The sequence below is a fragment of the Lutjanus erythropterus genome, chromosome 18 (assembly GCF_056507025.1).
Source record: "Lutjanus erythropterus isolate fLutEry1 chromosome 18, fLutEry1.hap2, whole genome shotgun sequence".
Classification (NCBI taxonomy): Eukaryota; Metazoa; Chordata; class Actinopteri; order Lutjaniformes; family Lutjanidae; genus Lutjanus; species Lutjanus erythropterus.
In genome coordinates this window covers 17,874,584-17,889,415 of record NC_139334.1, presented here as the reverse complement: position 1 = coordinate 17,889,415, position 14,832 = coordinate 17,874,584, and the positions used below count along the sequence as shown (strand labels likewise).

Sequence of the window (14,832 nt, the reverse complement as noted above, 5' to 3'; positions counted from 1 at the left end):
TGAGAAGCAGCGGGGAGACATAAGGTCGTTTATCGATGTCCATGAATACTTGCAATTCAAGCAGACAAGTTTAGTTATTACTGGCTTTTAAAAAATGCAATATTTTATTTAATGGCTGTTTCTACTTTAAACAAATTGTCATTTTGTGTCTCTGCGTTCAGACGATCGACTGTTTTGGTATTTTCTGACTTCCTCCAAAAACTTAAAGTCTTGCTTCTCACCATTAAAAGGGTAAGGCGTTCCAATAAATCAGCAACAGTTTTCTTTAGGGCATAAAACAAAGTCATAATCCCAGCTCATGTCATAGCAACATTCCCACTTGGTTGAGCTAAGAGTGTTTGAGACAGGAAGCTGCTTCCAAAAAGCGCGTAGGACAGAATCAAAGAAGGAGTCTCATGCCGCAGAGAGGTAAACTATGTCAGTTGCTTTTCATGGTCCGTAACAACCACCTAGTCCACAGGGTGTACGCACGCACATGCATCCACGTCCACGTATATACACACAGTCAACACACTGGCCTAAAAACACGCACACACACTCCAAAATGTAAATGTTTTTCTGGTGAGGTCAGGTTCCAGGCTCTTGGCATCGTGGCTCTCCTGTCCTCTATCCTCAATACAGCGCCAACAGACATCATGAACCCCCCCTTCAAATCCTTCCCTCTTACCTCCCCGGAGAGAGACCAGAGGAAAATATAGCAATGATGCCGGTTTAACCCACTCTCCAGACTCCAGACAGTGTTTTTCTACGGCTGGTTATGACTTTAGCTGCGGGAGGTGATGGGGCCTGCCACAAATATTTCTTGAGGGGAATGGTTCACAAAACAAAACATAAAAGCCCTCTTAATTTTGGAGTACATGAATGGCAGGGAGTTGAAAGACTTAGCACTATTGCTCAGCTGTCTGCTCTGAGACAGGCAGTATTGGGCTTGACTAGCTGTTGATATCGGTGAGTTTAAAAGGTTTTATTACATGTTCAACCTCTGCTGTGCCGTCTGTTTTTCTTAAACGGCTGGACTATCCTTCACAAAGTCGTACACGGGGCTGCAGAGTAAAAAAACAACTGGCTAGAATTCAAATCAGGGTTCAATATTTAATTTATTTTTTTCCAAAAATCTACGTGCTCAAATTTTTACTTGCCCCTGTACAAACTGTTTTATTTATTAGCCATTATCAAATAACAATAAAGACCAAAGCTGATTGTCGTATTTTATCTGGGGCTGCTATATAATGTCAGAAAATCATGTTAAATGTTTTTCAAAGTCCAAGGTGACATCTTTAAATATCTTGTTTTGTCAGCCCAAAACCCAAAGATATTCAGTTTAATATGATAAAGAACAGAGAAAAGTGGGAAATTTTCACTGAGTGAGTGTGTCAGAAAGTCAATTTTTATTTGTTCCTGAACAAACTGTTGTATTTATTAGGGGTTATCAAATAACAACAAACACTAGAGTTGATCACTGTGTTTAATCTAGAGTCACAACATGTATAAAATGTCAGAAAATATGAAAAAAAAAAGAAGTTTATCCCAGTTCCCAGTATCCCAGTCCAAGGTGTAGGACTAGCCAGTCCAAAACTCAAAAATATTCAGTTTCATTAGCCTATGGAAGCCATGTAAAACTTTCTTCATATTTTCAGATTAACTTGAAATTTGACTTTAAAAAAAAATAAAATAAATAAAAGCAGAGGGTGAAAAAAATGTATTTTCATCAAGGGTGACAATTTAGATGCAACAATAGATCTCTGATGATCAAAAGTAGCAGTTGTTTTGAAAGGAGGGACATCTGAAGGCATTTTGAAGAAAAAATGATGAAACACACAATGACAAATGAGCAAAGAAATCAAATTTGGTCAGCCAGGCTTAGAAAATGATCACAGATTTCCCTTAATTTTTAATATGAACAATCAAACAAGAGAGAAATTATAGTAATACACTTTCCATAATGGTGTACTTACATCAGTGCAAAATGGAACATATTAACCAATACCTCAAATGCAAATAACCTCTAGATACATCTACAAGTCATCCAGCATCAAAATAAAATCAGAAAAAAGGACCATAAACACACACACGTTCTTCATTGGAAGAATGTTCAACCAAGCAGTGGTAGTGGCTCATGCCCTTGGCAAGGCGAGATAAGGCTATCAGCTTCCATCATCGCTAAACAAGATTGAGCAAAGTACATTAAGCAGAAAAATACAAACAAATTACAAAGGCTTGAGGCTAGGCTCTTTATCTAATGTTTGTGGGGACTGTTAGCGTCAGTTGGAGGGAAATGGGCCTGCATCTAATAGATCCTGTCCCACCACTTCCACACGGCCAGCGAACAATACACAGTGCCATTATCTCAGCGCTAATGCTATCCTTCCTCATGTGCAAAACAAGCCCTGCAATCTCAACCCCACTGCCACTGTGGCAACCAACATAAATACAAGCGGCCTCAGACCAAAGGAAAAGATAACAATGGCGATCACAGAGAGGCGAAGCAGAGAGACAGCTGTTTGAAGAAATCTATACTCAAATACAAGTCCAGTACTCTAAAATTGCATGGGTTAACAATTAGGATTTCCTGCTTGCCTGGGGCAAGTAAAATACCATGTTGGGCTAGTAAAGCTAGCAACTAAAATTCAACTATTAAACTATTATAATTATCAATTAATTGTTAATGTATTTTTCATGCAAAAATAGCAGAAGATGCTCTCTTCAGCCTCTCAAATATGGAGATTTCCTGCTTTTCTCCATTTATTATCATATTTAACTGAATATCACCTTGGACTTTGAAAAACTGGGATGGACATTTTCACTTTTTTCTGACGTTTTAGAGACATTGCATCTCTAGGTTAAACATGACAATTAAGTCTTAAGTCTTAAGTTGTTATTTGATAACTACAAGGGTTGGGTACTGACCTCTGTACTTTTAAGGGTAGCGTCCAAATTACATCCATACTACTGATTACTGATTCATGTTAAATCGATCTGTGTCAAATGTTTGTAGCTAGGAGTGCATCTTAGACACAAACAACACCATCAAATACCTCAGTAGGGATGTTAATGATTAATCGCTGTTAAATATTTAACCGATTAAAAATGTATTAATCGATAGTCAAGGACTGGCAGTAATTGTGCCTCATGTGACATTCTCTTGTCTGGTGGAGGCATTTGTTGAATAAGGAAACATAAACTTAAAATGAGAAAAAAAGAAAAAAATAATATAAAAATAAGCAATAAAAAAAATGCAATTTTTTAAATTAATGATTAATGATTAATCAACTGTTTGCATCTATACCTATCGGTTAAGGAAAACGCACAAAATCCCTACCCCTAAGCTCTAGTGACAGGTGGGCTGCAGTTTGCAGGGAGGGGAGAGGGATTTTATTTTGTGCGGTGTGTAAAATGTTCTAAATAAATAATAAAATGTTTTCAATAATAACAATGTTGAAATTGAGAGGTTTAGGCTTTTTACAACAGAAACTACATTTTCTCATCACAGAGAGAGTAAAGTACAGACAAAAAGGTACCGTTGGGTACCCTAATAACCACTAATAAATAAAACAATTTGTACAGGGGCAGGTAAAAATTGATTTTGGGCAAGTATCTTTGTGGCCCACTTGCCTGACCGGACAAGTGAAAAAAAAACAGCAGCGTTGAACCCTTACTTGCATCGTGAACACAATAAAAGAAAAGTTTCTACAAAGTGATTATCCATCTACTTGTAAGCTCCATCCAATAACACCATTTAGAGGTCTCTCTGCACCACAAACCAGCTACAACAAGCTTGCATTAGCTTTGTTATTGATCTGATCTCCTAAACCCTCGCTGTGACCCCAGAGGTCATGATTTATGTATTAAGCAGCTTTTTAAAGAAATCCATTTTCCTGTTGAGCCCCCGATGTACGTCTAATGCTGCACCATGCCAGTAATCAGAGAGGGGCTGCGTGTTTGATTTTGGCCACCCCTCCCCTCCCTTCATAGTTCACACCCCTCCTCGACGACTTGTCTCGCAACACCTCAGCTCCCTAATCAATACCACAGAGCTGCTGGTTCAACTGGAGATTCCTCCGCCTGCCTGCCTGCCTGCCAGCCAGCCTCCTCCTCCTCCTCCTTTCTTTCTCCTCTCCCTCCTTTCCTCGCAGCAGGATACACCTCCATCAGGGCACACTCGCAACAATGCAGTGCCAGGCTTCTGAAGGGTCCGGATGAAAGTGCGACGACAACACAATGGAGACAAAGATGCCAGTAGAAGAAAGAAAGAAAGAAAGAAAGAAAGAAGAAGCGAGGGAGAGGGGAAGAATGAAAAAGAGTGTTTGGACTTGTGGACAGACTGCCTCTGCGATCTCAGAGGGCCCCAATCTTGTCTGTTGATGTCGATAATGGAGCGGCGGTAGAGACTGAGGATGAGGGGGGAGTGTGTGCGTGTGTGTAATAAAGGTCAGGAGAAAAAGGGAATGGGGGGAAGAGGGTGTGTGCGTTTAAGAAGAGGATTATCTCACTAAAAACAAGGTGTTTTAACACACACCATCAGAAAGGAATGTTTCATCTACAAAGGCGTAAAGGTCTCAGCGCACCTCTTCAAGACTTTTCCCAGACATCAAAAAGGGAGGGGAGGAAGTTGGGTGTTAACTGACCCGTGATATCAGTTATCCAAAAAATAAAAGAACTTTGAAAAAAAAGAGAAAACTGTGTTCCTGAAAAGTCGAATGCATTACAGGATGGGAAATTAGATTTGAAAGTAACATTTCCATCTTTCTCAAAGCCGGGTCTCAGTACGACAGAGATGTCACAGTGTGGCTAATTAGAGCTGGCAGAAAGGAACGTGTGCGTAGATATCATCTATTGTTCCTCATCACTCTAATGAGCTTAAATGTCTTTGTCTTTATTCATCAGCTCAAAGGTTGCAGAGCTGCTGCAACAGAGTCACTATAATTTTATATATTATCTATAACTACATCAAATGATTGAAGCTCCAGTTGCATCTTCCCAAAACTCACTGTTCTATCTGCTGAAAACTAAGCCTGTCACCATAACCACTTTTTTTTGGACAACAGTGGACGTGATATGCTTGTAATCATTGTTATATAGCACGACTCAGGTTAAACCCTGAGTAAAACATGAACAAATGTATGCCATAGAGCAGGAGTTCACCATCCTGGATTTAAAAAAAGGCATACAGGACACTGCTGGAAAGTTCAAGGGCCCCTTTTTGGGGTTAATAAATCAACCTTTGCATAGACTTACATACTCATTGATACCAATCCAAGAATTTTAGGCAGTATTGAAGGCATTTTCCAATACTGGTATCGGTACTCACACAACCGTAATCTTGTCCCAGAAATAATAGCAAAATAATGCAAGTACACACTTTCAAAGAGCAATGAACTTGCAATTCTTAAGAATAATGAGACACTGGAATGTGAAAAAGAATCAAAATATTCTTATTCTCCCTCATTTGGCTTAAACCAAAATGTTCCCACACCAGAGCCATGAAATGCAGCTTTGAAATCAAGTCCATTTGGACTCATTCTTTCAAACTTCCTGGCCGAATGACAAGAGCACAGAAGCAATGTGACAAGAACTGACAGCAAAACTTGTCTCAGCATAGGTTTTTTTTCTGTTCATTCAGTTTTTAGGCACTGTAAAAAATACACTTAGGCCCTGCAACTGAGTCCTACAATAGAGGGAAGAACCCAGGTCATGATACCCCACACACAAATCCACAATTCAATCTGACTTTCAGGTCATGATACAAATTGTAATTTTAAACTTTTTTATGCCACTATTACACAATTGAGCCTTGATTTGTAAAGATCAACAGACTATTGGTTTTATGCAGTGACAACTAGAGACAGTTAATCAGTAAGCTGTCGACTATTAAATTATTAGCCAAATCAATTAATCATTTTGAGTGATTTTTTGAGACAAAAAATGTCCAAATTCTTTGATTTCAGCTTCTTAAATGCTGCAGCTTCTTTCTGGTTTCTTTCCTCCTCCATGACAGTAAACTGAATATTTTTCAGTTGTGAACAAAACAAGACTTTTGAGGACGTCATGTTGGGGTTTGAGGAAACATTGATCAACATTTTTCATCATTTTCTGACATTTTATGGACCAGACAACTGAAAAATACAGATAAAATTGCTGAATCTGGCTTTGATGTTGATTACTTAAACTGGAAAACACTTTTTGATCAAATTTTGATTTGATTATTGAAAATGTGACACCCCTAATGGTTATTCTGGCATCTTATGGATAAAGTGTTGGTGACATTCTTATATAAACAAACACAGATGTAAACACAACTGGCAGTATGATATCTGGACATGACCTAGATAACTTTTACTGACCTCGATAAGTCGATAACGTAACAGGCCTACTGTAAATCATCTTCAAAAAAAAAAAGATAATTTAAAAGTCTTTAAAAAATGTACTAGAAACATTAAAAACATCGTGTGTAGTTTGCAGTTGGGTTTGGCAGAGAGAAAAAGAGCATATATGGATGAGAGCGCTCCTTTTTCTACCACTGAGTGTTGAAAGAAGGGAAACTGGGGCAAAAAAAAGAGAGGCGGAGGTGTGTAAGGAGAACAGAGATAGACCTGTTATCATGTAACAGAGGCCCGATTTGACCTGACCTTGAACACTGGAGCGTGCACGAGCACAAACACACACACACACACACACACATACACACACAGGCAGGGTCACGGGGCATAAAGAGCCACTGTGTCAGGTCACAGAGCACAGAGAGAAGGATAAAGGACTTGAGGGATGTGATATGACTAATATGAGGGGTTTTGCAGGGCCTTCGGGGGGACTGGCGTTACAGCCGGGGGTGACTGACACTGCTGATCTGTATCACACATCAGAGCAGATCACAGCAGAGGAGAGAGCACACATGAAGTATGGACACACAGCCGAAGAAATACGGTTTCAAAACGCACACAAACAAGAAGCAAAGAGAGTATTTAAATTACAAGCCACAAATCAAACTGTTTCATATATACACAGTTACCTTTTACATTATGTTTAGCTTGTCTTTGAAGCCTGGCAGAGGACACAAGGACGTCATCTGTTTTATGAAAATATACCCTTACAGCCGTACACGTCCAAAACAGTGAAGAATCCCCCCTGCCGCTGACAAAACTGTTATTTCTCCCCCTCAAAGAGCGGGTTCAAAGATCAGCACCTAGCAGGATGGGATGCAGTGGCTTGCATGTCTATCAGGTTACAGACTTCAAAGACACGCTGCCATACACAGCCAGCGATGAGAGCAAAGGAGCCAACGATAGGGCCACATTGTCATCCTGCCATTATCACTACTGCCAGGGGATGGACGGCTCATTTTTTCTATTATAATTAGGCTTTTTTCCCCCCTCTATCAACAATGGTTCTGAAGAATATGATCTCTTCCTTTGAATCTTTTTGAATGGCTCCAAACATTCACCGAGAGGCCAAAGTGTGAAGAGTCCATCAGTTTCTGGGACTGAGCCGTAGATGGCACTGTTGGCTCACGCTACAGAGCTGTTGCCAGCACTGCAAAGAGAGGAGGAGGAAGAGGAGGAGGGAAAAATATCCACTTAAAACTCATCAACTCCGGATCTGAGAAAAAAAAAATTCTTTCATCTATGCTCAAGTGTCATTTGCCAAATATAATCTTGTAACTTCTAATTAATTCAAACTGCTAGAAAGAATCTTTCAAAATATCACACTTTCCAAACAGAACACATTTTTTTCATGCTAAAACTGTTCTTTTCCAGTAAGGGTGATTTAACAGCTCATTATCAAAAGAAGTGTTTTTTTCACTCTTTCTCTCCCATTCTATCATTTCCTTCACCAATCAACAACACCACAAACTTTATGGTGTGAAAAACATCTTTTTTCCCTCCAGTAAATCAGGCTTATAGTATGTGTTGGACATGACTGAGTGTGACCATAATCCAGGACTTTAAAGAGGAAATTTGAGATACTTGGACAGAATTGTGTGAGTTTCAAAATAGGGCTGTAACTAACGTTTATTTTCAGCATCGATTAATCTGCTTTTCGTTTTCAGGATTTAGTCTATAAAATGTAAAAAAAAAAAAAAAAAAGTGAAAAATGCCCAACACAATTTCCCAGAGCTCAGAGTGACATTTTCAGACTGCTTCTCTTGTCCAACCTACAGTCAGAACCCAAAGACTCTTCGTTTACCATCGTCAATAACAAATCTGTGCATTTAAGAGGCAGGAACCAGCAAATCATTGACAGTTTTGCTTGAAAAATGACTAAAACAATTAATCATTCATCAAAATAGTTGGCAACTCATTTTCTTTTGATTGACTAATTGATAAATTGACTTGTTGCAGCTCTGTCTCTAAAACCAGGAGATGCAATGACGTATGCATGAGTTAACAGCTTTTCAAAAAAATGTCCTTCACCAATCAACAACACCACAAACTTTCTGGTGGGAGAATTTTCTTCATAGTAAATCAGGCACATTTTATGTGTTGGGTGAACTAAATGTGAAGTGTGAAGTGTGTCAGTTTCTAAAGAAGGCTGCAACTAACGATTATTTTCATTATTGATTATTCTGACAATGATTTTCACTCTTAGTCCAGTAGTAGTTTATTCTATAAAATGTTGAAAAATGGTGAAAAAGTTTATCACAATTTCACAAAATGACATCCTCAAACTGCTTCTCTTATCAACCAACAGTCCAAAACCCAAAAAGATTTTTTTATTTATTCTCATAAATGACAAAGACAAGCAGCAAATCCTAAATTTAAAAATATGGGACCAGGAAATGTTTGACATTTCTGCTTGAAAAATAACTGAAAACTCAACACAGTTGGCAACTCATTTTCTTTCAATCCACTAATCAATTAATTGACTAATGGTTGCAGCTTTATATGCAATGTCTGGCATAAGTTTAAGGCTGCAACTAACAATTATTTTTACTGTTGAGTAACCTGTTGATCATTTTCTCACTTAGATTAGTTGTTTGGTCTAAAAAATGTCCAAAATTGGTGGAAAATGTCTCAGAGCTCAGGATGACGTCCTCAAATGTCTTATTTTGTTCACAACCCAAAGAGTTTCAGTTCAGAAACCAGAAAATATTGATATTTAAGCAGCTAGAATCAGATAATTTTGCCTTTTTTCTTGAAAAATTACTCAAATTACTCAATTATCAAATAGTTATCAATTTAATAAGCTGATAACTTCTTGATTAATGCTGTTGCTGTTCAAAGTGTGGTAAAAAATAGTACTTAAATGACAAAAACTAAACTTCAGAGAGGTGTTACTTGACATCTGAGATAAGAAAGTTGTGTCCTCATGGTAGATATCACTCAGTTAGAGGGAAAGGAAGCCTGTTGTTTATGGTGAAGGTCTGCTGATGACGGTGAGAGGGGTAAACGGGGAGACGACTGGAGGTCTGGGAGCTGAGGGCCCCATGGGAGTCCAACTGCCCTGATCTATGGCCCGTCTGACTGGTGAGGTCAGACCAGAGAAGCCCTGGAAATGGGAAATTAGCAGCCTTTTGCAATTAGAGAGAGAAGTCAGAGAGATGCCCACTATTTTACTGTCCAGAAAACAGGAATTGGACCATATAAATTTGCGCATCCAGACAAGAAAACACACAAACAAGAGCTTTCTCATGTAGCTGCATGTGTAAAAGGCTGCGATTTGTACAGAAGACGACAAAGAAAGTCAGGCAGAGGGCGCGAAATGCCCCGAGGCAGGCTGACTGGCCCTTGCCACCCAGGCGGTGTGCGGACACGCAGGGGCCCTGGAGCAGCCCTCAGCTCCGGATGAACATGTCTCCACACAGACCTGCAGGAAGAACCAAGCACCCCCCCTCTCTCTCTCTGTCTCTCATTTACACCACGTCAAGCCAACTCCCATCTCAACAACAAACTCCTGTGCTCCATCCCATAAGAGGCTCTTAAATTTTGATGCTGCAAGCTAAAACGAGAGGTTGTGTGTGGGTGCAGAGGGGAGAAAGTGTTACACAGGATCAATCCCACACCCTGTTTGCGCTGACAGCAGGGAGAACTGTTGCTGCTGTTGAAGTGTGTGCGTCCAGGTAGTTTCCTCATGGCTGCAGGCGGTCAGGTAGGCAGGCAGTGCCAGCGGTGTGTTAAACACACACAAACCTGTCAGTCAGCCACCCTGCACCACATCAGACCACCGAGGTCTCATACATAATTTGGCATCAAATGAATATTTCCTCAGCGTCCTGGCAAAAGTGGTATTTGATGAAATATTAATTTGGTGATTAATTTTTGCATCTGATCTTCTGTCAAGTGAGATAAAAAAAAGAATGGTATTTTTCCTGTGAAGCCAGTTGTTGAAGGGCACCTCACTCCAACTTCACACATCAAACTTTAATTAACTGATACAACGGGCACACTATAAGATAAAAGGGAAACTTACTCCTCTTTGAAAGTGAAATCAAGACATACTAAATAAGACAGACTAAAAGCACTAACATGGCTTTTTAATCTCCCGAGCAGCTTGGTTGCACTTTACAACAGGTGCTGAGGACTGTTAGTGTACAGTCGGCCAGATGAAGCCCGACAAGCCTGGTCTCTTTGAGACAGAGCTGATGGGCCACTAAGTGACTCTGAATCCACAGAGAATGACTTGTTAAACATCTCAACAGTGTGACATATGTCATGAACCTTAGCCGAGATGAGAAGTTTAGTAGTGCTCTGAGAGCTTGCTCACTAAAAAGCAGTCAAGCATATGTCAGTGGTGGCGAGGAATCAGAACGGTGACTGTTTTTGTATATGCTCAATGAAGCATCGCTATAGTGAGCTCACATAATTATGGTGTATTGTGATACTTTTCTGAATAAAATTCACTGTTTCACTGAAGTGTGAAGCCTCTGATATCAAGTAGAAATAAAATCAGCATTTTGTTCCACATTATTATAGTCAGATGCTTTATTAATTAATGTAAATTCTTCATTTTGCTTTAAGGTTTTTGAGAAAAAGTCTCGTACAGTTACTCCTGTACAGTTGCTTTTTGGGTATATACATTTGTACATATGTAGGTTAGTGACTTTGTGTATGTGTGTGAATGTGTGTGCATGCATTCTGTCCTTTAAATTAATCTATTTTGTTTACATGCACATAAATTAAATGACAAATACCTATATGTAAAATAATAAAAAAAAAAAAGTAGGCCTACTTACATTTACCTTTTAGGATTTTTGGGCAACTGTGTGCTGAAGAATAATTAAGTAATGTCAGTAAAATGTTGAGAATTTAGGAATAATGCAATGGTGGATTGTAACTGTGTATGTAACTGTGTATTTTCTCCAGTACTGTAGTTAAGTACAAATTTGAGGTTCTTGTACATTAAATATTTCCATTTCCTGCTACTTTCTCTTTCTACTCCATTCAGAAAGAAATATTGTACTTTTTAGTCCACTACATTTATTTTAGCTTTAGTTCCTAATTGCTTTTTACATTAATGTCACACAAATAAATACTTTAAACAGGAGCTCTTTGGTGTGCAGTTCTCTCTTTCTTTATTTAGGTGAAGTCACCGGAACATTTTGTAAGACAAAGAGAAACCCATACGTTTTTTAAGGAGGCAAAAGCACACGTGACTACTGGACTTGGAATCCCTTGGAATGAGGACAATGGTGTGATGCCAATGCTGATGATTCTTCTGTATGTGCAAATAAATAACATCAAGGGTTTGTAACTTTGGATTGGATTTTCTTCTCTACATGTTCAATATGCAGCAGTTTGTACTTGGAATGATGTAATACATACAAAGAGCAATTCAGTGTCCTTCAGTTTGTTTGATGTATTCGTAACTCTTAGTGATCAAAGTTTCACTTATTATGAAAATAAATAAACTATAAAATAAGAGGGGTGTGTCCCTGAAGTACAAAGGCCTTTTGAAACCCAAATGTTGCACTGCTGGGATAATAAAACCTTTTATCTCTCACTATGGCGGGGGCAGAGAGGCCTACCTTGACAAGGTGCAGCAGCTCATACAGGTCCTCCACCTCATCCCCCTCTGTTTTATTGTAGGTTCTGCTGGTGTCCAGGCTGGAGCCCTGGATAGTACGTCTGTACAGGGGCAGATCCATGGCATCAGCATACAGCTCTATGGCCTGGTGGCCCACTGTCTGGTACATGTAGCTGTCCAATTCATCTGTGGCATGAAGGAAAGTCAGTTTTGGCCAGTGTCGAGTGATAAGCCACTGATCATGTGTCTAATAAACAGTAATAATGACTGTGTGATAGTTAAGGAAGAGAGAACAAACATCCAGAAGGTAGTTTTAGATGTTAACAAAATGATGTACACAGTGATAGATCGTGCCTATAGATAACATCAGCCCTACGGGGCCATAAATGATTATGAAGACATTCACAATTGAAGCCATTCATTTCATAAAAAATATGTTAATGGAACAGCTGGAACTATTGAACAGTTACAATAAGATCAATGTGAGCCAAATTAAAATGAATAACATATCATAAAAAATAATATCTAAGAATACATAAATGAAGCTAATTAAAGTGATCCAAAATTGTTCTAATTCAACTCATTACCATAAAAACTGTCATTCACTTTATTCTGACAAGGAACATAATGAAATTAAAGTGTCAAGGTGAAAAATTTCAACATGGAAAAAAACATGCATTTCAAAATAAGACGTTTTGTGATGAAATACAATTAAACTCCAACAAACACCAGTCACCATGAAAATCTTTATGATAAAAGTTAAGTTTTAACAATATATTCAAATGTTTCACAATTTATTATTTATCTCATTTAACCTATCACATTTTGTTTGTATTTCACATGAATATATTAATTGTGTTTTTATTATGCATTCAGTTTGGGCCTTACTGAATTCCATACAACACGAACCAAAACAATGCATTAATATAGTAGAAATATACAATCCATAACTCAATTAATATATTCATTTTTTAATTTAATGTATTATAACACAGCTGGTATCCACCATCTTTGCAGCTAAAGTAACTATGAACCATATAGTGGGGTAGCAACAACTCTAACAATTATTTTCTCAACTAGCCGAATTGTCATTTTTTAATCAATGACTTTGTAAATCAATGTAATGGATTTTTACACTTTATTATTTCTCTTATTGTAGGCACTGTCTGTCCTTCAGCTGAGCCACAGGGTGATATTAGTGTAACAGAATGGATCATATGATGTAAATAACAATGGAAGATCTGTCTCTTGTCAGAGAAGTAAAGTGTAACATTTGAATGGGTCACAAAGTACAAGTGACACTAGAAACAATGGTGTCTCTGCAGAGAAGTTGTTCTTTGTATGAGAATATTAGAGAAGGCTGCAAATTTGCTTAACAACTTTGCATCAACTGTGATGCATGAGACTGCATGTGGAAATACAGCTCCAAAAAATCAATGCAGTGTTCTGCCATCCAGCAAGTTGCAGATAAGGAGTGTCACAATAAACCTTTGAAAGTGCTGCTTCTTTCAATTCTCTTATTTCACAAATTTCCACAACAATCAACAAGTCAATTAATGACCTTATCATTGCAGCTCTAAACCAAAGAATATGAACTATCATGCAACAAACACTCCTGTGGGATTTACAGTACATAAAGTACTGCAGTACTTCGACCGCGTGCAGTTCTTAACTTCTTGGTGTGAAGAAGTGCAGCTGGCTGGCCCATATTGCCCGGCCAGCCCCTGTGGATCACATAAACCCCAGCAGCAGCAGTACATCCCCCTCACCTGTGTTAGCAGGACGGAGGTTGGCCAGAGCTACGATCCGGTGCCCAGCAGCCACACACTGCATCATGTTGTAGCAGCTGTCTTTGCCCCCACTGGAACACAGTATGAGAAATAGGCACTGAGATGAAGCTGTGTTTGAGTCATTAACATGCAGGGCTATACATTATCATAGCGATCTGGTAATGTGATGCAGCAGCATTAATATGAAGTGATGAAGAACCTGTTTGTGGCTTTGTTTACTATACTAAGGATGTTCTGTAACAAACTAGTCATATAACAGTGTGACTTGTTAGCTTCTGTATGCTAGAATTGCATTGGTTTTTAACACCCTTTAAGTCGATTACTTTGGACTTTTACAAGGTAAATGGTATGTTCTGGTTTTAAATAAAGTCACAGGCGAAATAAAACACCTATCATCCCCCAGGAATAAGATATCTAGCGTTTGTTCAGTCATCCATCTGAGAGTTGGTTACTGTCATGCTAGCAAAAACATCCGTTACACAACTATAAGACAGTTGGATCAAATAAACGCGGTTACCTTATCAACGCGACCACTTTCATCTTCTTATTTTTGCCTCAAGAGTCTAATGACATCAAATGTATTGACTATAATAGTCAACAATGTGATAACTGTGCTTAGCAACCGGTGAATGTACACAATAACATGTGAGAGCAAAGCTTCCGGGTTCTAAAGGACCCCTCTATATATCGAGTTGCCCTCAGATATGCCTGATAGAAAATCTGTCCCTGCTGTAATTTTCTCTCTCTTTCTATACAGTTTTAAATTTAAGGTTGCTTAACAGGCATTGCTATAAATATGTGTAGTACTGACATGTTGTTAAACATAAAAATTAGAGTATGATAATTGAGATATTTTTAAATTAAGAAAGTGAATTAATTACTGTGGCTATTACTGAAAAACACAAACCTGTGACAAACATATGAAATGCATATTACATAAATTTGTAAAGTAAATAAATAATTATATGTGCAGGATATAAATATAAAACTAATAAGAGATAATAAGATAAAAGAAATATAAAATAAAACATAAATAAAATACATATATATATATCTTATTCACCAACACAACAATATAGAAACA

At 38.3% G+C, this 14,832-nt stretch overlaps 1 protein-coding gene across 1 annotated transcript in view; it reads right to left on the bottom strand.

The window, feature by feature from the left end:
• Positions 1–14,404, bottom strand: part of dph6 (diphthamine biosynthesis 6) — an 84,678-nt gene extending 70,274 nt beyond the window's left edge. The window contains exons 1-3 of the mRNA XM_084742408.1: positions 14,266–14,404; positions 13,728–13,819; positions 11,960–12,144 (exon numbers count right to left, since the gene is read on the bottom strand). Of these exons, the coding sequence (XP_084598534.1) occupies positions 11,960–12,144; positions 13,728–13,819; positions 14,266–14,288 (300 nt within the window). The 5' untranslated portion in view covers positions 14,289–14,404. The remainder of the gene's footprint in view (positions 1–11,959; positions 12,145–13,727; positions 13,820–14,265) is intronic.
• Between the last annotated feature and the right edge of the window lie 428 nt (positions 14,405–14,832).